General features: G+C 41.3%; 1 protein-coding gene across 1 annotated transcript in view; it reads right to left on the minus strand.

The window, feature by feature from the left end:
* CDH2 (cadherin 2) overlaps positions 1 to 26,098 on the minus strand; it is a 191,551-nt gene that overhangs the window by 32,417 nt on the left and 133,036 nt on the right. Inside the window, exons 6-14 of the mRNA XM_032799049.2 lie at positions 24,340 to 24,484; positions 22,437 to 22,609; positions 17,044 to 17,181; positions 12,605 to 12,790; positions 10,663 to 10,919; positions 7,897 to 8,039; positions 5,678 to 5,911; positions 5,072 to 5,305; positions 207 to 346 (exon numbers count right to left, since the gene is read on the minus strand). Of these exons, the coding sequence (XP_032654940.1) occupies positions 207 to 346; positions 5,072 to 5,305; positions 5,678 to 5,911; positions 7,897 to 8,039; positions 10,663 to 10,919; positions 12,605 to 12,790; positions 17,044 to 17,181; positions 22,437 to 22,609; positions 24,340 to 24,484 (1,650 nt within the window). The remainder of the gene's footprint in view (positions 1 to 206; positions 347 to 5,071; positions 5,306 to 5,677; positions 5,912 to 7,896; positions 8,040 to 10,662; positions 10,920 to 12,604; positions 12,791 to 17,043; positions 17,182 to 22,436; positions 22,610 to 24,339; positions 24,485 to 26,098) is intronic.

A 26,098-nucleotide genomic window follows, 5' to 3' on the forward strand; every position in this document is an offset into this window, starting at 1 on the left:
TTCATGCAAAAAGCAGGAGTTGGACACCTGTAAAACTGACGAGACCTCACTGGAAAACAGTGTCTGCTTTCAGGATTCTATTACTCAGCATGTGTATAATTCATTGAAAGAACCGGCTATGTTATATAATGTGGTAATGGAAAAGAAGATTTATTGCACCTTCAGGTCTAAACCCACATATTAGAAGCACTAACCACATTTCTCACCTGGTCTTCTTCTCCACCACCTTCTTCATCATATTTCAGAATATTGTCCCTTACGTCATCTTCTGGATCGATCAACAGTTGTTTGGCCTGACGCTCCTTATCACGGCGTTTCATCCATACTACAAACATCAAAACTAGAACTAGATTGGAAAGGGGGAAGACCAGAAACAAAAACATTACTACTCTCCACATTATACCATAGTTTACACCTTATGAAAATCACCCCCCTCGATATTAAATCGAAATTCTACACCATGACATGGTTTTGAGTAAGACATTTCACTGAATCATTTCGGTAGCTGAAAAACACTGTAACTCACAATCCATGCACTAATTATCCAGGATCTGAGGCATATATAATGACCTGACTCTGGAATTACAGCCAAAGAAAAGAGGGCAAAAGTAGTTTTAAGTTAGAGGTAGCTTTAAACCTAGGGGCTACTCTACTTTATGATGGCTTTGAGTGTCCACAGGTGGATCACTCCAAATGCCCAGAAGAGCCAGAGATCAGAGTGGTCTGGCCAGATTTCACCTCCTTTCAATTTACCTCCACCCTGCTGTCAGAATACCTCTCCTTCTTGGGGTTGTGTGGGGTGAGGGCAGTGTGTAACTGATCAACTAGCCCTACAAGACCTGATGAAGTTCCCTATGCATGTGGTATTTGCGGGAAGATGATTAAGCCACCTTTCTGGCCCCTCTTTGCTTGCTGAATTAGTATAGTAAAAGGGACGCAACAGAGTCCAGAAATAGGATTTCCATATTATATTAATTATCATACAAAGAAACTGTGTTAAAAAACTACTGTTAAGGCTGCAAAGTTAAGCACTCAACAGTTGGGATGTTTCAGAAAATGAAGGAACTTTGACTTTTCTAATCTTATTTGTAAGGGCAGTGTGCATAGTTTCGTTTTGTGAAGCTGAGAACTGCTCTCAAAATAAAAAAAATAGTTTGTGTAAACTCATGTGACAAAGATGGCTGCACACTGCTGAGGACTCGTGGGCTGAAGTCCTAGGTATCCTCTCAAAGTGTTGGACTATCTCTGGTCTCTCTCAAGGAGGAGGTCACTCACTAGTGAAGGCTCAGTGGAAATGTGAAACAGACTATAGTTATTTTACATAAAAACACTCTTAAGAGCTAAATTCAGCTTTCAGCTATGTTAGTTATCACCAAATTATTTCTACTGACTTTAGTGGAGTTACTCTGATGTAACACAATTCAGAACTTAGGACCTAAAATGACATTTCCCCTCTGAAATGCTGGAAGGGACCTCAGGAAGCCATCTAGTCTAGCCCCCTGCTCAAAGCAAGACCAATATCCAGGCACATTTTTATCCCAGTTCTCTAAATGGCACAGCCCTGCATTGGGGGCATTACAGAGTTGCATCACTCCATGAGCAGTGCTAGGAATTTTGTCTGAATGAGGAAGAATGACTTCCAGAGCCTGTGTGTGTGCAGCAAGTGCAACCACTGCTTGCTAACTCCTGCACATGGTGGAGCTTACTATACTGCCCCCAACTGCATGGCTGTCCAACTCTACTAATATTAGTTGGACTTCATATGCTTTTCATCTATAGATCTCTATTACAAAGATGGAGAAACTAACAAACAGGTTAAGTGATTTCCCCAAGATCAGAGGGACTGAGACAGTAAGAGAACCTAGGTCGCCTGATTCCCAACCCTGTACCCTAGCCACTAGATCAAGCCGCTTCCCCGTGATTTAGAAATTAATAATTCATTGTTGTACAATCTTTTAAATTTCTTATCATGATACTGGTGTTTCAGTTCAGAAGTATTTAACAGAATGTTAGTTCTAGTTAGGATAATATTCTCTGCAATTGCTGCATTTCTCATCAAAATGAAACACCTTAAACTCAGAAATACTTAGACCTAGCTCCAGTTAAGCAATGACTTGAACACCAATCACTTGTTTCAACAATACAGGGTCACAAACCTGTCTCCTAGCCAGACTGCAAAGTAAGATGCACACTGAGGGCAAGAATGATTTAGACTGAGTTTCATAATGAGATGACTCACCAGTGAATTTCTCTCAGAGAGAGACTGAGCTCTGAAGTTGTATATTATTTATTTATACAGTGCCACAATAGTGCATGGCACATCATATGCTCTGAAGAGTTACAGTCTTTGACTTTGATCCAGAAGTCTGAGCCATGTGGATGCATGGTACAGGGTCAACCTGAACAGATCAGTTTGCGAGACCTAAGTTTAGACTTGGGTTTGGAGGCAAAAAAAAGAGAGACTGGTGTGGCAAACTCAGGACAATTAGCTACCAGGAGAGGGGTAGTAATTGGTCCCGGAAGGCTCAGCCCTGGAGGAATAAGGTTCAGCTGGGACAGGGGTTATCAGGGAACTAATTAGGTTTAGCTGGGCCCAACTGCTGGAGACCTTTTTAAATCCTCCCTGGCAGGGAAGCAAGGGGGAGGGAAGGAAGAGAGAAGCAGAGTAGCAGCCAGCAAGTAGGGGCAGCTGAACTCTGAGACTCTTCCTGCAACGCAGACTGCATTCTCCCCAGAAGGAGAGGAAACTAGAGCAAGGGGCTGGCTGAGAAGGGATCAGCCAGACCCTGTGAGATTGGGAAGGTTTTTTTTTTCTTTTACTTTGCCCAAGCCTTTGTCTCTGAGGCTAAGAAGGACTGAGCTAACAAAAGGAGAGACAGGTACTTTTCCACACTGGAAAGGGAAGCTGTGTTTTTTGTTTGAACCTTGACAATTCTCAAACTTTAACTTATAAACTAACAAAATAACTAAAGTTGTTGAAAATGTAGTACAAAAAGGTAATTCTTGTAGCAGGAGGTGGGTGACTTCATTCCTAGTACAGAATGCATATTTCAAATTAGAACTAGAAAAGCATTCTGGTGGCAAGAAATCTCAATTCATCTGCCATGTAACTGTCTGAAAAACATTTGTAATTGATTTGGTAATTATGATAGCACTTCACTAAATCAATGGCTAACATTTTAAGAATGTCTTAGTAACATGGAAACATGTTTAATGTATCATCTCTGGGCACAGCCTGCTTTTCCTGGACAAACTCTACTATGCAATTCTTTGCCAGGCATGGAAAGTTTATTCTTCTTTATGACTCCACTCAATTATTCTGTATATTCGGGACTGGTGCTGAGTACTCTTAACAGGTGAATTCCTTTCTTGTGTTTCCACTGCAATCAGAGATCAGCTAACCAAATATGTAAGAAAGTTACAGTGTCTAATTTTACTACACTGGACATATAGTCATGGTGTTTAGTTATTTCCCTCATCAAATGCACTAGATACAAAATAGAATACCACTTTCAGCTTTTTGTAGCACTTAGACCAGAGGCGGGCAAACTTTTTGGCCTGAGGGCCACATCGGGTTTCGTAAATTGTATGGAAGGAGGTTAGGGGAGGAGGTTGTGGCCTGGCTTCCACCTCCTATGTGCCCCCATCCCCCCAGACTCCTGCTCCAGTCAACCCCTCTTGGTCCCTGACGGCCCCTCTGGGACCCCTGCCCCATCCACATACCCCTGCTCCCTGTCTGCTGACTGCCCCTGGACTCCTGCTGCCCCAACCAACCCCTCCTCTCATTCCTGTTGCCCCGCCCCCCCCGGGAGCCCTGCCCCATCCAACCACCCCTTCACTCTGTCCCCTGACTGCCTCCAGAACCCCTGCCCCTGACTGCCCCTTGCTGTCCCATCCAACCCCCCTCCTTCCTGACTGCCTCTGGGACCCCTGCCCCATTCAACCCCATTTTCCCCCTGAGCACCCCCCCACCCACCCCCTGACCACTACCCCAAACTCCCCTGCCCTCTATCCAGTCCCCCTGCTCCCTGTCCCCTTACCACGCTGCCTGGAGCACCAGTGACTACCACCACACAGCACAGAGCACCGGGTCAGGCCTGGCTCTGCAGCTGCACTGCCCCAGGAGCTCACAGCCCCGCTGTCCAGAGCACTGTGCCAGCAGCGGAATGAGTGAGCTGAGGCTGTGGGGGAGGGGGAACAGCGGGAGAGGGGCCAAGGGCAAGCCTCCTGGGCTGGGCAGGACGGTCCCATGGGCTGGATGTGGCCGGTGGGCCATAGTTTGCCCACCTGTGACTTAGACAAACACATACCTCTGCTCTTGCATGACTAGCTGCTTGTCAGGCCTTGCAGGAGGGACTGTGATGTGCCACCTTCCCAAATCATAAACTACTTTACTTAATTCCATTGGGTTTGAGATAACAAAGCCAAATTGTGCCTTACAGGCACTGACCCCTGTTGGGATGGCGTTGAGTCACACCTGCAGCAGCCTGGGGAGAGACTGGGCCTCTGATGGCCATGGCTGTGGCCTCTCCTCTTCTCCACCCACGAGGCAATGTGCACCCCACAAAGTGCCTGGAGGAAGGAGTCTCTGCATTCCTATTAGCACAGAGTGTGTTAAGCACAAAAAGACAGCTCCTGAACCCCCAATCTTGAAGTGCCCACACAAAAGGCCACTTGCCTGCTGGCTTACTTATTCCTAATATTGTATTAGTAATTATCACCAGAAAATCTTAACACTGCATCAAAGCTATAAAGCTGAATATGGGCAATTCTTTAGGAGGCAAGATCCTTGTCTGGTCCTGCTCATGGCAGAGAGATCTGCTCTAGGAATTACTTTGGAGAAGTTCTATGGCCTGCGTTATATCGGAGGTCAGATCAGATGATCACAATGGTTGTTTCTGGCCTTGGGATCTATGTATCAGCATTTGGATGGCTGAGGAGTAGGTATACTATTACCATACACACAAAAATCTTTTTGAAAAAAACCTCATGTTATCTATTTAGGTTTGCTCTTGTGAAATACTATGAGAAGAGCTTAAAGAACTGAATTTCGAAAGACCCATGTACTTACTGAGCAAGATGATGATACAGAGCAGAATTGCAATGATGGCACCCGTGCCCAGTCCTGCACCAACAATCCGATCTACATCAGTACAGTCTCCGTTTATGTCACACTGGCAAACCTTCACCTTCAGAACAGATGTGCTGGACTTGGGAGGATTTCCAGAATCTGTGATTATTATAGGAACATCATAGATACCAGCCTCAAGGAACCTGATCCTTAACGAAAGTTGGGCATGATCACCTATATGAGAAAATATATTAGGTGTAAAAATAAAATTAACTGCTTATGTGGATGTTAAACAATGATGGGAAATTTACAGGTTTCTGAACTTTATATTAACCTTCTGTTACTGGATGTACTGGATGCCATATAGGGTGCCAGAGACTTCGTATTACTGTGAACATTAGTTTCTAAATCTTACTTTTAAAATATCTTTTTCTCATTCTCAAGGGAGCTCACTTTAATGGCATTTGGTAACATTTCATTCACATTAACCTAAAAAATCCGAGCATCTAGGGAAATAACCATCGCTACACAAAAAGAAACGAAACAAAATGCAGGCAGCAGTTCATTTAAAAAGATTAAAGTTTCCGTTGTGTAAATTAATTTTACCACTAATACGAATGATGGTCCAATTCCTCTTAATACTAGGAGGAGTTTCTGGCAGTTCAAAGGCAAATGGTCCTGCATTCGGATCAATATCACGGTCTGTTGCTGTGATGTTAGTTGCATTGGGCTGTAGTGTTTCACAGGTTGTAGCCTCTTGAGGATGTACTTGGGGTGCATTATCATTAATGTCAAGCAAATATATCTGAAGAGTGCCAGTTCCACTCATAGGAGGAATTCCTTAAAGAAAAAAAAATTAGTATCTTAATTTTGCTTCCTACTAGAAACCAATTTAAATATTTCACACAAGCATATTTCAGCTACCCATGTACGTGTTCAGTTACAATGTAAACTGAAATTTGATTTGAAAGGATAATTAAAACACCGACAACAAAACTCGCTTCTTCTACCCCTATGTTACTCAAAATATACCAAATTGTTTTATAATGTTTTTCACATTTAACGTCTTAATGTCACCTATTCATAAACCTTATACATGCTTTTGAAATAACTGTGAACACTTCATGCTAGACTCTGACTGGGCCTGCCCAAGAACTGCTTGAGCCGAGCATTGATAGCAGTGTCAGTGTTCCCTGAGGACAAGAGTGGAGCCAACTGAACAGGACTGGAATTGGTGTGTACTCTCTGCAGTCTCTGAAAGCACAAAGCAGGGGCTGCTTTGGCCTGCCATCAAAGCAAAATGCCTCCAGGAGCTCATGCTGGGGCAGTGCACTTCCACATATCTATATTTTAGGGCTCTGGCTTTATAAACAAAATCTGGTGCTTGACCTCGAGGCTGCAAACCTGCACATGAGTAGTTTCACTGTCTTCATAGGGAATGTTCTTTGAAGGCACGAGTGTCTGTATGATTAGGGCCTTAGTGGTGAATACAGGAACAAAGGAATTGTCATACTGGACCAGAACAGTAGTTCATCCAGTCCAATAAGCTATCTCCAACAGTGGCCAACACCAGATGCTTCAGAGAAAGAGGCGAACAACCCTGCAGTAGCCAGATCAGAGATAATCCCACCCTCCAGAGACCTTTCCATCTAACCTCCAGTAATTAGATTGAACTAAACCCCTAAGCACGAGATTTTACATCCCTTCCAAAACTCATTTTTTTTTAGTATTTACTTTTCTAACTTTGGATATTCTTATTTGTATAGTATCTAATACTTCTTTAAATCTTGTTAAATTCTGTCTACAATGACAACCCATGATAACAAGTTCTACAATATAATTATCCATTGTGTGAAACTTGCCACTTTTCAATTTCATTAAATGCCCCTCTGTGCTTATGTTATGAAATAAGGAAAATATAAGTTTCTGCTCTACCTTCCTTATACTATTTACTATTTTAAATACTTTTATGATATCACCTCTTAATCATCTCTTCTAAATTTTCTCTTCATATGAGATATTTTCCCACACTCTGAATATATACCCCTAAATCCACAAAATCCTTTTTGGAGATGAGGTGACTAGTAAGTAACACAGTATCCCTGGTGAGGGTATATCATTGATTAATGAAATTGTAATACACCTCTACCCCGATACAACGCTGTCCTCGGGAGCCAAAAAATCTTACCGCTTTATAGGTGAAATCACATTATATCGAACTTGATTTGATCCACCGGAGTGTGCAGCCCCGCCCCTCCGGAGCGCTGCTTTACTGCATTATATCCGAATTCATGTTATATTGGGTAGAGGTGTATTTCCCATATTAGTTCCCATCCCATTCCTTGTGCATCCTACAATTTTGTTTTCTTCTCTAACTGCAGCTTAACATAGAGGAGAGATCTTCTCTGAGAAATCCACGATGATGGCCTGGCCTTTCCCCCCAGGTGTTGCAGTCAGTTTAGAACTAGAAAGATATAGTGCACTTTTTCATTCCAACATGCATTACTTTGCATTTTAACACTGAATTTCATCTGCTATTATGTTGCCCATTCACCAAGCTTGATTAGAGCCTCCTGCAGCTCCTCACAGCCTTCACTGGACTTCACTGTCCTAAATAACTGTGTGTCATCAGCAAAATTTGCAACCGCACGGGTTAACCCATTTTCCAGATATCTGATCAATATATTAACTCCAATTTTAGTACCTTCTGCCAGGGTGAAAATTGACCATTTATTCTTACATTTTTGGTTTCCGCGCTAGTACGATATGTTATTCAAATATACAGAATTAAAACTTTCTGAATATATATAAATGTGAATACATACCATTGTCAGATGCAAGGAAAGTTGCATTATACATGTTATTTTCCACATACTGTGACTCTCTGTCCAAAACTGCAATTGTAGTTATCTGTCCACTAACTGGGTCAATTTTTAGCCAGTTTGCAGGATCTGAAAGCTTTGAGTACCTGCATATTTGATGATAAGAAATATTATTTATCCTCCAATAAGGTTTTCAAAAATGAAATAAATATATTTTAACTCATTTTCTGAAAACGCATATATCTGGTACTGTAACAATATTTTATGAGTTTCAGTTTATTAGCTTGCATTCTAGAGTATTTTTGGATACATGTACTGTTTTAATAAAGAAAGTTTTTAAAAGCCTTGACATGTAAGCAAGCTGTTACCTAAGTCTATTTTAAATCAGTTATATACAACTGTCTGAAAAGTGAACATACACGTCATAAATCAGTAAAATGCACAATTTTCTTAAGTTGCATATGACTTAATCACTACAAGAATGCAGATTTCACATTTAACCATGATTAAACTATTTTAATAGGAACTCCTACTTCAGTTATAGCATAAAAGCCATTATTGCGGCCTTCTCAATTCTGTTAACCATGTGTGCATACATGTGCAAAGAGAGGGAGGAGATAGTACACATATTCTGATTTGACAGAAGTGACCCTATTATTTTAAGCTCTTTCAGTCCCAGTTGATGACAATCAATCATTGGTTTTCTATGGATACCTCAGTGTATCCAACTAGTTTTACTGTACTCTCTGATTCTGATTTGAAGGAATAGGGTCACTCAAAACCACCCTTCCTTATAAAAAGTTGTCATTGAATCAATTATTAGTTTAAATAAATTACAAATGATCTTAGCTCATGTGATATTTAAAATAAAAACAACAGTACTAGGCTACAAAGTTATAGACCTATATATGACTTTTATGGCCCCAAATGAGCAAATATCAGCAATAGTAACTAATTAACTAAGGCTAAAACGCAACAGTGGCATAGCTGCTTACTCCTCCCGTCACTCTAGTAAATCCACAACCCCAAGAGGCAATAGTTAGTTGCTGGAAGGATTCTTGTGTTGACCTAGCTCTGTCTACAGGGAACTCAGGTCATCTTAACTACATCGCTTAGAGGTGTGGATTTTTCACACTCTGAACAACATAGTTGGATTGATATAATTTTCTAGACCAGCCCTAAATAATACAGAAACAGTAAAATTATATGAAGTCTCATTTTACACGGAAAGAACAAATGAAAGATTTTTTTGCCTGCATGAATTGGGGATGGGATAATGAATCCTGATCTGATGCAGGGCAGCCATAAAGTTGAGCCACAGCAATCACAGCCTACGACTCTGATCAGGAAGATATGTCAGCATCAGCATAAACTAAAACCCGACTTGTCATAAACAGATAGTAGGAGTTAATAGAACAAAAGTACTTTATATCTCTTTTGACTGTAAAGGGTTAACAAGTTCAGTAAGCCTGGCTGTCACCTGACCAAAGGACCAATCAGGGACAGAACCTTTAAATCTAGATATGAGAATTCGTGGTGCTGTTAGAATTGCAGTTGATTGTTCTCGCTGCTGGTTGAGAGGCCAGATGTGCAACCAGGTTTCGTCCCAATCTCTCCGAATCAGCTCTTATAAGTTCAGGAATAGTGAGTACTAAGGTAGATAAGGAGTTAGGCTTATTGTTTCTTGTAATTTGCAATGTGGCATTGGCGGAGGAGGTTTTCAAATGTGTATTGGCTGGGAGAAGAGTCAAATGTGTATTTGGCTGGGAGATAGTTCAAGTGTGTTTGCGTCTGAAGGATTTTAATGTTTTTGTATACTTAGCGGAGGTATTCCCAGTGTCTATAGCGGAAAACCTTAACCTAATCTCATCTAAAGTTTACAAGACAATTTTTATCGTTTGATTCCTTCATTTAATTAAAGCTTTTTCTTCGTTTAAGAACTATGATTGTTGTTTATCTGGTGAACCCAAGAGGACCTGGTCTGGAATTCACCAGGGAATTGGTGGGGAAAGGAGGGAAGAGGGAAGAAAGTTCATTTCTCTGTGTGTCAGGATTACTTTCTCTCTCAGGAAGAGTCTGGGAGGGGGAAAGAGAAGGAGGGAGGAAGGTGAATTTTCCTCTCTGTTTTGTGATTCAAGGAGTTTGAATCACAGTGATCTTCCAGGGTAACCCAGGGAGGGGAAACCTGGGAGAGGCAACTGTGGGGGAAAGGGTTTTCTTTCCTTGTGTTAAGATCCAGAGGGTCTGGGTCTTGGGGTTCCCCGGGCAAGGTTTTGGGGGGACCAGAGTGTACCAGGCACTGGAATTCCTGGTTGGTAGCAGCGCTACAGGTTCTAAGCTGGTAATTAAGCTTAGAGGAATTCATGCTGGTACCCCATCTTTTGGACGCTAAGTTTCAGAGTGGGGAATAATACCATGACATGACTCAATTCACTGGGACAGCCCATATGCTTAAAGTTCTGTGTGTGTTTAGGTACCTTGATGAATTTGAGCCCTATGAGCAGAAGATGATGTCATAGTTTGCTCTACCTGCAGATCTGCACTAGATGCAGACTTATTTGCAGTCCACCCATAATTCCCTCTCTGGGGTGCTGTAGTAAACAGAGAAATCATATACGGGCTCTTCACTTCATGGCCAACCCCAAAGAGAAATACAGCATTCTGTATTCTGTTTCAAGCCTTCAGAACCTGTGCAGACGGCTGGGGGATTAGGCCCAATTTTGAGATTAACAGCATGGGATAACACGGGAATTATGCTTTACATCATACCTGAGCGCAGTTTGCTGCATGTAACGATCTGGGTCCTGAGCGGTGAAAGTAGTTAACATGTTACCAGCAAGAAGCCCTTCCTCCTGCCTTATAAGCTTAGGATTTGGGACAAAATATGGACTCTCATTCACATCAATGACGGTAATGGATACAGTTGCTGTTGACTGAGGAGGATGCTGAATTCCCTTGGCCAAAGGCACTTGATTTTCCGCAGCTACAGTAAGTACAAACATCCTATTGGTCTCAAAGTCTATTGGCTGGCAAAAACAAAAGGGGGGAAATATTAGCAGTTGTTCATAGTAGTGACTAGCATGCAAACAAAAAAGTACTTTAAAAGTTCTTCTGTTTTATGATGCTTATATTGAGCTAGATGAACACAGAGCCTAAACAAAAGAGAACCAGTGCAAAACCAGTACATATAAAGTTTCTATATGTTTTTCTGGACTACGGAATTCTGCAGCACTTCAGGACAATTTCTGCAGCAGCTCTTGTAGTGCCAAGGGCAGCTAGGAACATCCATAGGCAGAGGGATTCAAGGGGCAATGATAGCTCATCTGACCCCTGCTTAGGGGGTTCAGCCACTCCTTGTCCCTCAGGGAGCATGTTCCTTTTTCACTGTGGCTGGTGAAGAATCTCCTGCCAACTTCTGCCCCCTCAAGAGTCCTTAAGCCAAATTAGTCCAAATCGGTGCTTACAACTGGTTTCCCCAGAATGCCATTTATTTATCTAGATTTACTGTTTTGCCTCTCTACTGTCAGTTTAAAAAAATAATTTAATTTGAAGTATTTCAAGCATATTATGCCCTTGGGAATTTTATTTGATTCTCTATACTGATTTGAGTATTATTTTGTTTGCTCTTTCAGAGGTTTCAAGTTTCTAACTGTCAATAGATCTGAAATGGATTAATACGTTCCTAAATACAAGGAACATAGGCAGTCAAGCGTGTCTTGTCAGCAGAATCAAACACAACTGGTATCTCTCAAGAAATGACAATTATACAGCATAGGGACTTGTGGAAAAAAAAAAAAGCATGCAATGTAGCCTAGATTGCTGTATAAAGCCATAGATCCCGCCCCCCCAAGTACTGAAGGATAAATTAATAAATAAATAATGCCACCATATCCCAGACTGGAACACAGGTATTTCCAGCCTGAGTGCTGGATTTCATATCCTGTCACCCACTTGAGTGGACGTATCCAAAAATGAACCAGACAAACTAAGAGTCTGGACACTTACCAGACAGATGAGAGGAAAGGGGACTACTACTTGACAGATTCAAATTGTAGTACTGCTTTTTTATCATAACTTAAAAAAACAAGTCATTCCTTCGGTCCAGGACTTTTTTGGCTGGTGAATGAAGATGAAGAACCTGCTCCATACAAGGCTTTTGAATGAGGTCTTAAAAATAGCATCGTCCTTTAGAAGCCTGTTGAAAAGTAGCTTCCTACCATTACTAATAGCACTCTCCTTCCCCTCTGATATCAACCTGACTGGCTATTTTGTGTCAGCTGCCTAATGGGAACAAACTGGCATCATATTTGTGAGGAAAGGCATCCTTAGGCCTGGAAGATCAATGCTGAACAAAAGATAGAAAGTAGTTTGTTTACTATTTCAACAGAGAGTCGTTAATGCTAGTTCTGATGCCACTGCTAGGCACATGGCTTTGTCACAGGCTAACTTTTATTTCTGGCAAATAAAGATTTTCTAATCTGCCATTTAAACCTGATTTTCAGAATTGGTATTTTAGATTGTCCATGACAATGTAAGTAGGAGGACCATTCAAAAGATGAACAAGTGACTTTCAGAACAAGCATGGTGCACATTAATTTTAATTTCAAATTTCACACTGGACTCAGGATTAAACAGCAGGGAGATACTTATTCTCAGTGCTCTCCTACTTCTCTGTCTCTGCTTAATTCAATGAGCTGTGGATATCACTTACCTTCACAACAGTTACCAACCCATCATTACTATTTGGATCAGTCAGAATAGTAAATCGGCCTGTAGGATCTCCACCAGTCATTCGGTACATTGCGTTCCAGGCAGGAGTGTGTGGCTGATCCTTATCAGTTACAGTTAGATTAGCTACTATGATGTCCACTCTATTTTCAGGTACCTCGCCATAGAACTACAACAAAAAAACATACATTTTTACATATTTTACATTCTGTTTGACAGAAGCTGGCAATGGGCGACAGCAGATGGATCACTTGGTGATTACCTGTTCTGTTCATTTCCCTCTGGGGCAACTGGCATTGGCCACTGCTGGATGATAGGATACTGGGCTAGATGGGCCTTTGGTCTGACCCAGTATGGCTGTTCTTATGTTCATACTATATATATCAGTGTATAATAGCACCATGAAATACTCATCAGGGCACAGAAACTGGTATTCATCTTAGTTCAATTGTACACTAAGAGGCAGAGTCTCAGCTGGTGTAAATTGTCTTCAATGGAGCTATGACAATTTATATCACCTGAGGATTGAAAACCTGTGAGGATTCCTGATGTCTTGCTTTAGTCGATTTTAGTCAAAATTCTCTGTGATCCATTTACCTGGAAAAAAAAAATCTGACAAATACTTTAATAAAGGAGACCACCAACTGGCAGTCTACCATTATCAAACAGGAATGTGAGCTAGCAAACTAAAACCTATCTGAAACCACCTAGAAAACGAGGGGGTTGATTCCTTAGCTAAATATTGTATTTTGAAGTAAGTATGGTATGTCCTAAGGGAGAGATTCTCCTCTTGGTTAAATCCTTGCAACACAGCAGGTTATTAGATAAGTAGCAAATATTTTCAATTCATATTTAAAAAAAACAAAACAAAAAAAAACCCTCCCCTCTCACCCCTATGGGTGGTATGTGTCTTCCTCAACCTCGGGTCCTCTACCAGAGGCCTGGGAGTTTGAGGGTTCTGCGCAGTATCTTAGCTGTTCCTAGCACTGCACTCTTCTGGACAGACAGCTCTGATGTTGTTCCTGGGATCTGTTGGAGCCACTCACCCAGCTTAGGAGTCACAGCCCCGAGTGCTCCTACCACCACTGGGACCACTTTGGCCTTCACTTTCCACATCCTCTCTAGTTCCTCTTTCAGGCCCTGGTACTTCTCCAGCTTCTCATATTCCTTCTTCCTGATGTTGCTGTCACTTGGCACTGCTATATCTATCACCACCGCTGTCTTCTGCTCCTTGTCTATTACCACGATGTCTGGTTGATTGGCCAGTACCTGCCTGTCCGTCTGGATCTGGAAGTCCCACAGAATCTTAGCCCTGCTATTCTCCACAACCTTCTGTGGAATCTCCCATCTGGTCTTGGGAGGGTCTAGCCCATACGCTGTGCAGATGTTCCTGTACACAATGCCAGCCACTTGGTTGTGCCGTTCAGTGTATGCTGTTCCTGCCTGCATCTTACATCCTGCCACTATGTGTTGGACTGTCTCTGAGGCCTCTCTGCACAGTCTGCACCTTGGGTCCTCTCTAGTGTGGTAGACCCCTGCTTCAATGGATCTGGTGCTCAGTGCCTGTTCCTGTGCTGCTATGATCAGTGCCTCAGTGCTGTCTTTTAGTCCAGCCCTTTCCAGCCACTGGTAGGATTTCCCAATGTCAGCCACCTCAGCTATCTGTCGATGGTACATCCCATGCAGGGTCTTGTCTTGCCATGGCACTTCTTCTGCTTGGTCTTCCTCCCATGTCTGCTGCTGCCTCAGGCATTCTCTCAGCAGCTCATCTTTGGGGGCCATCTTACTGATGTACTCCTGGATGTTCCGGGTTTCATCCAGGACAGTGGCTTTGACGCTCACCAAGCCCCGCCCGCCTTCTTTCCGGCTGGTATACAGTCTCTGGGTGTTGGACTTGGGGTGGAAACCTCCGTGCATTGTGAGGAGCTTCCGGGTCTTCACATCGGCAGCCTCCATGTCCTCCTTTGGCCAGCTCACTATACCGGCAGGGTATCTGATGACCGGCAGGGCGTATCTGTTGATGGCGTGGATCTTGTTCTTCCCACTGAGCTGGCTCTTCAGGACCTGTCTTATCCTTTGGTGATACTTGGATGTTGCTGTCTTCCTTGCCTCCTCATCGTGGTTTCCATGTGACTGTGGGACGCCAATGTACTTGTAGCTGGTCTGTATGTCTGCTATGTGGCCCGCTGGTAGTTCCACCCCATCAGTCTTGACTACCTTCCCTCTCTTCACTACCATCCGGCCACACTTCTCCAGTCCGAATGACATCCCGATATCCTCACTGTAGATCCGCGTCAGGTGGATTAGCGAGTCGATGTCTCGTTCATTCTTAGCATACAGCTTGATGTCATCCATGTAGAGGAGGTGGCTGATGGTAGTTCCACTCCTGAACCTGTACCCGTATCCAGTCCTTGTGATTATCTGGCTGAGGGGGTTTAAGCCTATGCAGAACAGCAGCGGGGACAGTGCATCACCTTGGTATATGCCGCACTTGATGGCCACTTGTGCAAGTTGCCTTGAGTTGACTTCTAGTGTTGTCTTCCATAGTCCCATTGAGTTCTTGAGGAAGGTCCTTAGTGTCCTGTTGACTTTGTATAGCGCCAGACATTCACAGATCCACGTGTGCGGCATTGAGTCGTAGGCTTTCCTGTAGTCAATCCAGGCTGTGCTCAGATTGGTCTGTCTAGACCTTGAGTCTTGGGCGACTGCTCTATCTATGAGCAACTGGTGTTTTGAGCCTCTGGTGTTGTTCCCAATGCCCTTCTGAGCTGTGCTCATGTACTGGCCCATGTGGTCCTGTAGCTTGGCAGCTATGATGCCTGATAGGACTTTCCATGTTGTGGGGAGGCAGGTTATTGGCCGGTAGTTGGACGGTTCTGTTCCCTTGCAGGGGTCTTTCATGATCAGCACTGTCCTTCCTTGTGTTAGCCAGTTTGGGTGGGAGCCTGCTGCTAGCAGCTGGTTCATCTGTGCTGCTAGGCGTTCATGCACTGCTGTTAGTTTCTTTAGCCAGTAGGTGTGGATCATGTCTGGTCCAGGTGCTGTCCAGCTCTTCATGTTCTTGACCCGCTGCTGGATGTCTTCTACTGTGATGGTGACTGGTTTCTGTTCTGGGAGATTGCTGTGCTCTGTTCTCAGGTCCTGCAGCCACTTTGCACTGGTGTTATGAGTCTTCTCTTTCTCCCATATGTTCTTCCAGTACTGTTCAGTTTCTGCTGCTGGTGGCTCTGCTGTTATTGTGTTGTTGCACTGCAGTTGGGAGTACACCTTGGATGGTTCTTTGGAGAACAGGGCATTTACTTTTTTGGCCTCTGCTTCTCTAGTGTATCTCCTTAGCCTGGTAGCCAGTGCTGTGAGCCTTTGTTTAGCAGTCTCTAGGGCTTCAGATGGAGTCAGGCCCTTGTATTTTTTCAGTAGCCAAGTCTTATCCTTAATCTCTACACCCTTCTGTAGTTCCACCAGCTGACTAACTTCTCTCCGAGTCGCCTTGATCTTATCCTCCAACCTCATTTTCCAGGGTGGGTACATACTGTTGTTCTTCTTGATCGTGTAGCCAAGCATCTCCAGGATTACAGAGGCTGTAGCGTATACCAGTTCATTGGTTTGAGTTATGGTGGTAGTAGGGATTGTCATGAGGGCTCTATTGGCATCTTCTAACATACTATCTGATGGTACTTCTCCACTGAGCCTTGGTAATCGGTCTCGAGGATTGACTGTAGCTAGTTTCTCCATGATCTTATGCCTCATATCAGCTGCTGTGCTCTGCAATGGAGGGGGTGGCAGTGAAGTTTCAGCTTCAGGTGTGGGCTGCACATCCACTTGTTCTTCCAGGTCTTCTTGAGTCTGGGATGTAATGTGGAGTTGGTCTATCTCAAGCTGTGAGAGCAGCTTCCTCTTTACTATGTTGAAGCGTTGGGTAACTAGCTGTTTCTCAGTAAGTGTGGATGTAGGTCTTTTGTCCATCCACAGTCCCCTCATACGTTTCATATATCCCCTCTCATTAGGTCTACTGTTGTAGTAGCATTCCATCAATTCCAGGTTCTCTTGTCTCGTCCATGAATGGTTTGTTCCAGTAGCCCACTTATCGTCAGATTGTCCTGGTTCCTCAACATCTGGCGCGGACCTTGTTAATCCGGGCGACGTCCGAGCCGGCATGACTCTCCTAGTTCGTGTCACTCTCATATTTGAGGTAGGCAGGTGAAGCGTTAGGGGGTCTTTTGCCCAAGGACCCCTACTGGAAAGTTGGGTACCCACCGGGATTTGAACCCCGGTCTCTCGTATCAAAGGGCGGTCTCCCATATCAAAGGGCGGCGCTCTTAACCACTACGCTATCCAGTCGCTTATATTATATATAATGTGAAAAATTCATTAATAATGGCCATAAACATTCATACCTTTCATTTACTTCTGTCCTGTACTTACAGTCATAGCAGTGAACTCTGGAGGATTGTCATTGACATCTGTCACTGTGATGACAGCAGTTGCTGTGTTTGAAAGACCATATGTTGGGTTTCCTTCCATGTCCGTAGCTTGAATTATTAATGTATACTGCTGTACTTTCTAAAACATAAAATGACACCAACATAAGTTATAAACAAAAACATTCCAGTAGGACAGCAGGTGTTCCATAAATTGTGCTTTATTACGCAAAGAGCCTATCATACTGTTTATTCCAGTTAACATCAGTTGAAATGACTGAAGCAAAGTTTATATCACCAGAAGTACAGCAGTGGTTTGCATCTAAATATATTAAATTGTCTGCATTTTTCATACATCACTTGTGATTGGGGAGACTTGCATGATCTGCTCTTACTATGAATAATGAAAGAACTTTATACAAGTTACTGTTATTACCACAGAGGTAGATTTTTGACTAAATTTTTTGTTTTGTTTTAAATGGAAAAAAACTATAGTAGTTCAGCCTAAATATGTAGTAAATCCTAAAGGGTTTTATGAGATCTGAGCCAGGGAATATCTTTGTCCAAAGGACTACAACTGCCAAGGCTTTATTGTAGCCAAGCCTAAGTATTAGAATGTAGCTGCAACTTCTTGATATCACTATGGAAACTGGAGCTGTCAAGGCTAACAGAAACTAGTAAAGTAACTGGAACACCCCCTTTCCTCCGTTCCTGATTATTTCTATAAATGTTAAACATTCCAAACAAGATACTCCCTTCCTTCTCCCAATTTGCCAGTGCCAGTTGCTTTATGTGTTGTTAAAAACAGCACACAGTAGAGAGAATTTGTATTCTTAAATCATTGCTGGAAGTATGCCAGATCTTTCCGAGGCTCAGTGTTAGTTCTATGAAAAAGAATTGCCTGACAGATTAGATCTCAAAACCAGCTAGACCTTACTACTGAATGTATGATTTTTTTTAAAACAAATTACGAAGATTTTCTGTACATTTCTATTGCAAAATGTAAATAAAGTTTTTTTTAACACTTCATTTACCAATTCAACTTCAGCTTTAGCACTCCCTAGCTTGGCGGGATGATACTATGGCATGAAATTCAGTTCTTCCTCCAGCAGAAAACTGGCAATGACATGAGCATTTGTTATCACTCTGAAATATTACTTTCATGAATGGTTTATGGAGACAGCTAAAGAATTTTTTTTCTGTCAAAATAAGGATACTTAAAGAAAAGCACAGTTTTTTTTATTTCCTACAAAAACACATCATCTCCCCCACACATTCTGATTGCTTTTAAACTGGAGGTATACAACTGATTATTTCACAACATAAGTTACAAGACAGCAATCTTTGATTTAACCCTTCTCCCACAAGATAATTACTTTTAAGAAAACTACCAAGGGTCCATTCAATTAAAATTTCTCATTTGCTTTCAAATCTTGGATTGCTATTATCATATACATAGTGGCCTAAGTTTTTAAAAGTGTGTACACTTATAAGAGTATGCACACTTGCACCTGACTTTTACATGCAAAAGATCCAGGGTCCAATTTACGAAACCATCCCTATTTAGGGAAGTACGTAAGTGCACGTTTAAGTCCCTTAAGCATGTACTTCCATCCTTTTCTATACAGGGCCCTGGACAGTGAGAGCAAATCATTCTTTATAAAACAATACTGTTTATATATAAAACTGATTCTGCTTCTTCAAGAAAATACAGGTACAAAAATCCTCTTAAGGGTTTGTTCATGACACATAAACAAGACGTACTGATGAAAGAATCAAAGGAATACATTTGTTACATTTATGCTATGGAACAACTGTGCATTGCTTATTGCAAAACAATAAACATAACACAAAAATATTAGGCCAAATCCTGGGCCCAGATTCTTCTGTGGCAGAAAGACAGCAGGAGCTCTATGACTCGTCTTGGCTTTGAAGTCACAAGTCCTGAAGCGCTAGAGAATTGTGTTAGGATTATATGGCTACCCAAGTCCTCCTCTTTTCCAGAATCATCTTATTTATTTTTGATGTGCACGCTACATATCAAGCAAACATAGGGTCCCACCCCAATGAGCGTGCAATCTGAATATTCTTCTTAGTCTGACCCTCATGTATGAAAGATGAACTACTCAGGATGAGATTGTTGGAAGACACTGGGCATGCACAAGAAAGGAACAAGCCCAGCACGTTTCAGCCTCTTCACAGCAACACCCCTGAAAAAGAACTGTCAGATAAGGAGAGAAGACAGTCCCACTGGGTGAAATCTTTCCACTCCCACACCAGGCAGGCAGTAAGAAAAAAGAGCACTCCACCTAGCTAACCTCAGACACAAGGTAAGAATCATTGGTTATTGTCTATCCTACAGTGACTACAGCGGCACAGCTCCGACGTGGCAGCAGAGCTGCAGTAGTGCAAACAGTTCCTACACTGGGGTTTTTCCGATAATGTAGGTAACCCACCTCGTAGTGAACTTTCACCTGGGAAGTAAGTGTGGGTTCTCTCATTTCCCCTTTTACACACCAGGTCCAACACTCCATATCATGGGTCAGCTTGATATTCAGTTGGTTCATCAAGCTACCTAAAGCTAACATGCCCCTTACTACTCTGTAAACAGGCCTAAAGGATCTGGCCCACATAGTTTAAACTTTTGCAAAGAACAGGTATATGTCCAATGTTCCACAGGCCAAATTAAAGCTCTTACAAGGGGAACAAGATGTTGTACCCAAGCCGGAGTAGACATGAAATGATAAAACAGTATCCAGGTGCAGCCTAGCACCTTCAGGATGCTCACTGGCAACTCCTGTAACAGTGCAGCATGCACTTCCCCACTCCAGGTTAGAGCATCTGGCTAGTGAATGAGTACACATCCCTCTACCAGCACTATTAGAACTGCAAAGTATCTGGCTTCTTCAACATGATCTCCTTTATTGAAGCAACCAACTGATGGCTGCCTCTGCCTGGGAGGGACACTCAATATCCTCTCCACTCCAGGGTAGTTGTTTTAGAGCAGCCACAATTTGCTCCTAAATTTCCAAATGTGCATACCATTGGCTCCCATCATCTGGAAATATACTAATGTTGTTTTAGTCTATTATGGATTAAAATGCCTTTATCTTATTTTTGTTTAGTTTAGTATTTTAAATGAATATTTCTCAGGCACTTTAATGCAACAATATTCAACAAAGATGTCAAAAGCACTTATTTTTTCCCCAAACAATTATTCATTTGGACATCAGTAAAGCAATCAGTGAGCAGAATTAATGGCAAACTACTGTGGTGGAAGGCCTCTTTTATTGTTAGTTTGAGGGTCTAATGGGAAGTCCTGAAGTGGCAGCTGATTTCTTCTATGGTAAATCAGGTACTGCTAATTGCTATGTAGTAGAAGACAGAGATAGCATTTATATAAACTGTAAGCCCTTCTGAAAGTACACGTCAAAGAAGATCCCAGGGTTCCAAAACCAGAGATAGATGAAAACCCAACCTTTCTTCTAGTTTAAAGAGGCAACATCAAGTGAATCTAAGTGACTTTTCCAACACCACATAGAGGAATTATTCTTAGAGCCATAGAAGAATTCAGAAGTTCTTGGATACCAGTCCTGGGTTCAGAACAACTGACTAAGAATACCATTTCCCCTGTTCATTATTAATCCTGATGTACTCATTTTAATCATGTTATCAAAATGTAAAAGCAGTAATATTTTTCTGTTTATTTTGCTCAAAAAGTTTAGATCAGATAACATTTGTTAATTTTACTACATGATGGCATTAGAAACCCTCTACGAATCCTCCATCAATCTGAGTGCCAGAAGATTTATCCTACATGCCACTAGTGTGGTCCAGGGATGGAAGGAAGGTTAGATCCTTCCTCTTCATGTGGAGCTCCTGATCACAAGCCAGGAGAATGGCTCTATTTCCCATCCTCTTCTTTTCCTGAACAGCTAAGCAGGAGGAGGAACTACTGCCACTCCTGAGTCATAGCTAGCTCCGGCTGTCCTTGTCAGCACTGTTCTGCCACAGCATTCACTGTGTGTGATTTTTAATTCAACAAATGCAAGCTGGCAAGCGTGTCTGTGAAGGGTGAGCAATTATATCACAGTTGTGTAAATTGATTAACATTAAAATACTGGTCACAGGACAGTTCACAAAAAGTTTTGAGTTATGTGCAAAGAAATGTAAAATGAACAGTGTTAAATAAATATATATTAAATAACAGTAAAGAAGTAAATATACATTTTTATAAGAAAACACAAAAGGGAACTTTTCTGCTTTCTGTATGTATCTTATAGATACAGTTTTCAAAGGCTGTAAAAAAAATAAATCAGAAAGTCAGTTTTTATCTTATTGACAGTGGATTCTTGGCCTAAGTAGAGGGCAGGGTGAACAATGACTAATTTATCAGCCAGGCCCTAATCCTGCTAGCAAGACAGACTAGGGAAACTGGATAATGACTGGACAGAACTAGCCAACCACTTCAAGGCTACAAGAAACAGATAAGTAACAATAAGACAGCTATTGTAAAAAATAATGAATACATAAGAGCAATGGTTTAAAAAATAAAATAAAATGACAGTACCAATTAGAGTTGTAGCAGAATAAAGTAAAAATGTATTAGAAAATATATTTAGAATGGAATGTTTATAAATGAGGCAATTTTAATATTTTGAAATTGTGTGCCTTTACGAGACAAAGTATAAAAAATGTGTGCTTAACAAAGGGAGGAGTAGGGGGGGGGGGGGAGCAATACAGGACATACACCAGATTGGACCACCATGAATTTAATAAAGTCGGAAACAGCCTACCTCTGCCCAAGGACTGGGTAATTCATCACCACACTATCCTGCTCCTCTGCTTTACTTCTGTTTTATGCTTAATTAAGGTGGTAAAATCTTGTTCTAAAATGTTCTTATTAAACCTTTAAACTAGTTAAGCTCAGTAAACGATGCGGACTGTGTTTTTTATCCAACATACAGTAAGGACGTTTGCTGGAAACTGCAGGATGAGTCTGTTTCTAGACTGAAGTAAACTCACTTCCGGGCCATTCCATCTCATCCTCTCCCCGCAACCATATCCATGGCAAGACCCCCACCTTCCTTACTCCTTCTCTCCAAGACCCCTTCCTCTATCTAAGCTAACTCGAGTGAATGTGAGAGACCCCAGATGCTTTACATTCTATGCAAAACAAAGCTTTAAATATCTTTTACCCCTAGGATATTTGCCAAAATCCAAGTTTTCAAATCTTGGAGCTGGCCAGCTCTAAGGGAGTACTGGTTAGGCAGTGCTGTGCAAGGGGGGAAAAATTACATTTGAAAAAAATGTGTAAATTACCTACAAAGTATTTTACATATGCACAAGAATGGACAGCATTTAAAATACAACCTACAAAATTCAGGCCCGCCATACCTCTCTATCAAGTCCAGCTGCCACTGTGATAATGTCACCAGTTTCATTGTTGATTGTAAACATGTTCGGTGAGGGGGTGCTTGGGGCCTGTGACAAGATTCGGTATCTCAGCATCCCATTCAGTGCATTAGGATCATCGGCATCAATAGCAGTAACAGTCATCACATAGGTTCCTAACAGCACGATACATAATTAGTGTTAAATAAACAGTTTACTTGAATTACACAAGGTCACTTACAAGCACAAAAATGGTCAAAACGTTTACCTCTTTTGATAAACATTACACATTCTTTCTCTTACCCAAAGGAAACTGAGTAGGCCTGAGTCCCAGGATTAATGAAGCAATTAAGATATATAACAGAAGATAACAGCACTGGTGTTTATAAAGTATCAAACTTGCTTATTACTGACAAAGCTCCACAGGCAATCAAACCCTGCATTTCTGCCATAAACACATTTAATTAACAGTGAAGCTTCTAAAGTTTAAATAGCAGGCTCAACCGCTGGGCCAAATGAAACATTTGATAATCAAAACATGTTTAATTTTAAAATGTGCCGCATGTGTTAATTGTGTATGAAAATCAATACAAAATCAAAACAAGGGCTTTTCTAGACACTAATTCTTTCCCTTTGCAATCCTGACTGTTTAAAATCATGTTGGTTCTTGGAACTTGAACTTGGCATAATATGTCTTGAAAGAAACTGAAGGAACATGTCAGTTGTCCGAAGAATTCCTTGTTGCACTGCTAAGAAAATGGCTTCTGACATAAAATTTGCATCTAGACGTAAATCTGAACTTATTCCAACTTTGAGGGTGGTTCAGAGACATAATTTTGGTTCTGGAGAAAGTCCTAGGTTGCACAGTTTGGTTCCAAATCCAAACTTCCCCAGAATTACTGAGATTCACATCCAGGTCTATATATAGGCTCCAATCCTGCAAATAATGGCATGGACTGTACCGTTGCACTTGTGTACTGTCAACTGCATGATTGCATCTGTATATAGATATAGACTAATTTTAGACTGTCATTTTTGTCACCCTTGGCCTAAATAAACTGTATCATACAGATCACATACTCTATTGTGTAATACATACTATATTAGCTGTATTTATTTTATATATAAAACAGAGAATGGGCTTAAAATGTATATATAATTACATAGACTCTCCAGAGATATTACATGGCATTTCCTTTCTAACAAGGAAGCTATTGTAAAACTTTTGTTTTTAAAATGTCAACACTGTCTTTTCTAGACATTGGGTCACTGGTTTCTTGCTTCATTTGAAAAGGACACTCAAGTAGGTTGCTAGAGTACAACACATACAAATCTTCAGGATGTACAAATACCCCAAACTGCCACAGGATAAGCAGAGAAAAATTTGTTCCACAACCATATATGGTATCATTACTGTAAATCTGTTCAACTTCTTTTAGTTTTTATTCTTAATCTCTGAGTGTTCTTTTTATTCAAAAACTGACTAGTCAGGGGAGAGAGATATTTTACAGGAAGAGGCGTATTAAAAGGTCACTAATCAGTTGTCTAGCAACAAGCTAATCTTCCAAGTTACAAAACAACTGTTTGGCCTCCTTTATTTTTCCAATCTTGAATGGGTGCTGCCATAATATAAATATTTGGGTGCTATCCAAATAAAGTAGTGCTGCCCCATTTTCCTTCTCTCTGCATTGTCCCTTACTCATTCCCTAACATGTGTAATGAAGTCTCTCTTTTAAACTGATTTTTAGCTTGCAAAAATGTAAATTAAAAATTAAGGGTAGTGGCAATCTAGCTTCCTGAAATTTTTGTTGATTGCATCTTTCAAAAATATTAAGACTTCTAAATGTATTTTCCTCTAAAACTAAAAAAACATTTATTTTCACACAGAAAACCTGCTATGTTTTACCTGGCTTTGATCCTTCAGGCACTGTCCCATTCCAGACTTGGTGTAAGAACTCAGGCCTATTGTCATTCATGTCAATAACATTAATGACAATGTCAATAGGATTCTCCACCTGGTTTCCATTTACATCCACTGCATGTGCTCTCAGCTGCAAAAGCCATTGGGAATTGTGTGAGTTTGCAAAACATATGAACATACATGGACGTTAGCACAGACAGGAAATTTTACATTAACCATTTTAGCCTGATATATTTCAATATTTTTTATTGCTCCTCCATCTTGATGACTTAAATTTTCACTTTATTGAGGGAGCCTTTGTAGGCAGAGTTCTGAGGGCAGAACTGAGGGCAGAACTGAGCCCTTTACATTTAAGGAAGGATACCAATTTCTTTGTTTTTTCTTTCTATTTTTGAAGGCCTTTTTTCCTTTTGGAAATTTCTTGGATTGAGAAAGAAAAAAAAAAACCCTGAATAGTTCACCCAGAGGGGACAGATTTCTGTGGGGCAGGTTTCAGACTCCCATCAGCCTAATTTATGGACTCCAAATTACTTTTGGAATAATAATACTACCTAATGGCTTTATATGCTTTTGTACTTCTTAACCCTGATTGTCAGTGGAAAGTCTCCCGGAACATCTAATCCTGCACTATCCATATAGAGGTCTTCTGTCCTTCATCAGAAAATTTTTGTTGGTAATCCATCTGAAATTAATATTGCTTTATTTTTGTAAACTTTGAAATGGCATTATGAAAACTGTATTGTAAGAATATTTCAAAGGAAAGATAAGACTCTAGACAATATTTTTAATTTAAAGCCTAAAAAAGAAAAAGACTAATTGTGTATATTTATTTTGTTTTGCTGGCAGAGTATGGCAAAAGTTGTTCTTACTAAACAGCTGAAAATTCAAGGGTCTAAAATTTATGCTTAAATTTTTTGAAGTGGTATTTGGTTGCCCTACTTGAGACACCTTAAAGAAGCTGATATAGACAGAGTTATGTTGTGGGAGAGCTTCTCCTGCCGACATAGCTACCACTTCTCGCAGAGGCAGGAGTTATTAAGCCAACGGCAGAACTCTCTCTTGTTGGCTTAGAGTGTCTCCACCATAAGCATTACAGCGGCATAGCTGTGTTGGTGCAGCTGTGCCACTGTAAATGCTGTAGTGTAGGTATATCCTAAATTGGAAATTTTGGAGGTAAAAACTTGTCAGCGTAGCTCAGAAGTAGTTTTGACACAGAGTTATAGAAGGCAGGGGGTGAGATTAATCTACCATATACTGGAAATGGTCTTAGAAATTGTAATAACTTAATCACTATTACTTAAACTGGAACGGAAAGGGAAAGAGCTAAAAGAAATTGTATTCGTTAATCCAAATTCTTGGTAAAATCCCATGAATTCTAGAGCTGCTGCACCCTAACATGGTCCGACTCCATCTAGGAATAGCAACTGCTAAATCCTCTGTATAGAAAGTAGAATTACACTTGCTCCTCAGATGGGCCAACAAATTGTGCACTAAAACTATCCTACTCTAGAAATTATCTCCAGGAACTGTCTCTCTTTCCTATTGTTTCAAGTGGGGCTACTATGAGGTGGGTGCATAACTGGCTGGATAACTGTACTCAGAGAGTGGTTATTAATGGCTCCCAATCCTGCTGGAAAGGTATAACGAGTGGAGTTCCGCAGGGGTCTGTTTTGGGACCGGCTCTGTTCAATATCTTCATCAACGACTTAGATGTTGGCATAGAAAGTACGCTTATTAAGTTTGC

The sequence above is a fragment of the Chelonoidis abingdonii genome, chromosome 2 (genome assembly GCF_003597395.2).
Source record: "Chelonoidis abingdonii isolate Lonesome George chromosome 2, CheloAbing_2.0, whole genome shotgun sequence".
In the NCBI taxonomy this organism is placed as follows: domain Eukaryota; kingdom Metazoa; phylum Chordata; order Testudines; family Testudinidae; genus Chelonoidis; species Chelonoidis abingdonii.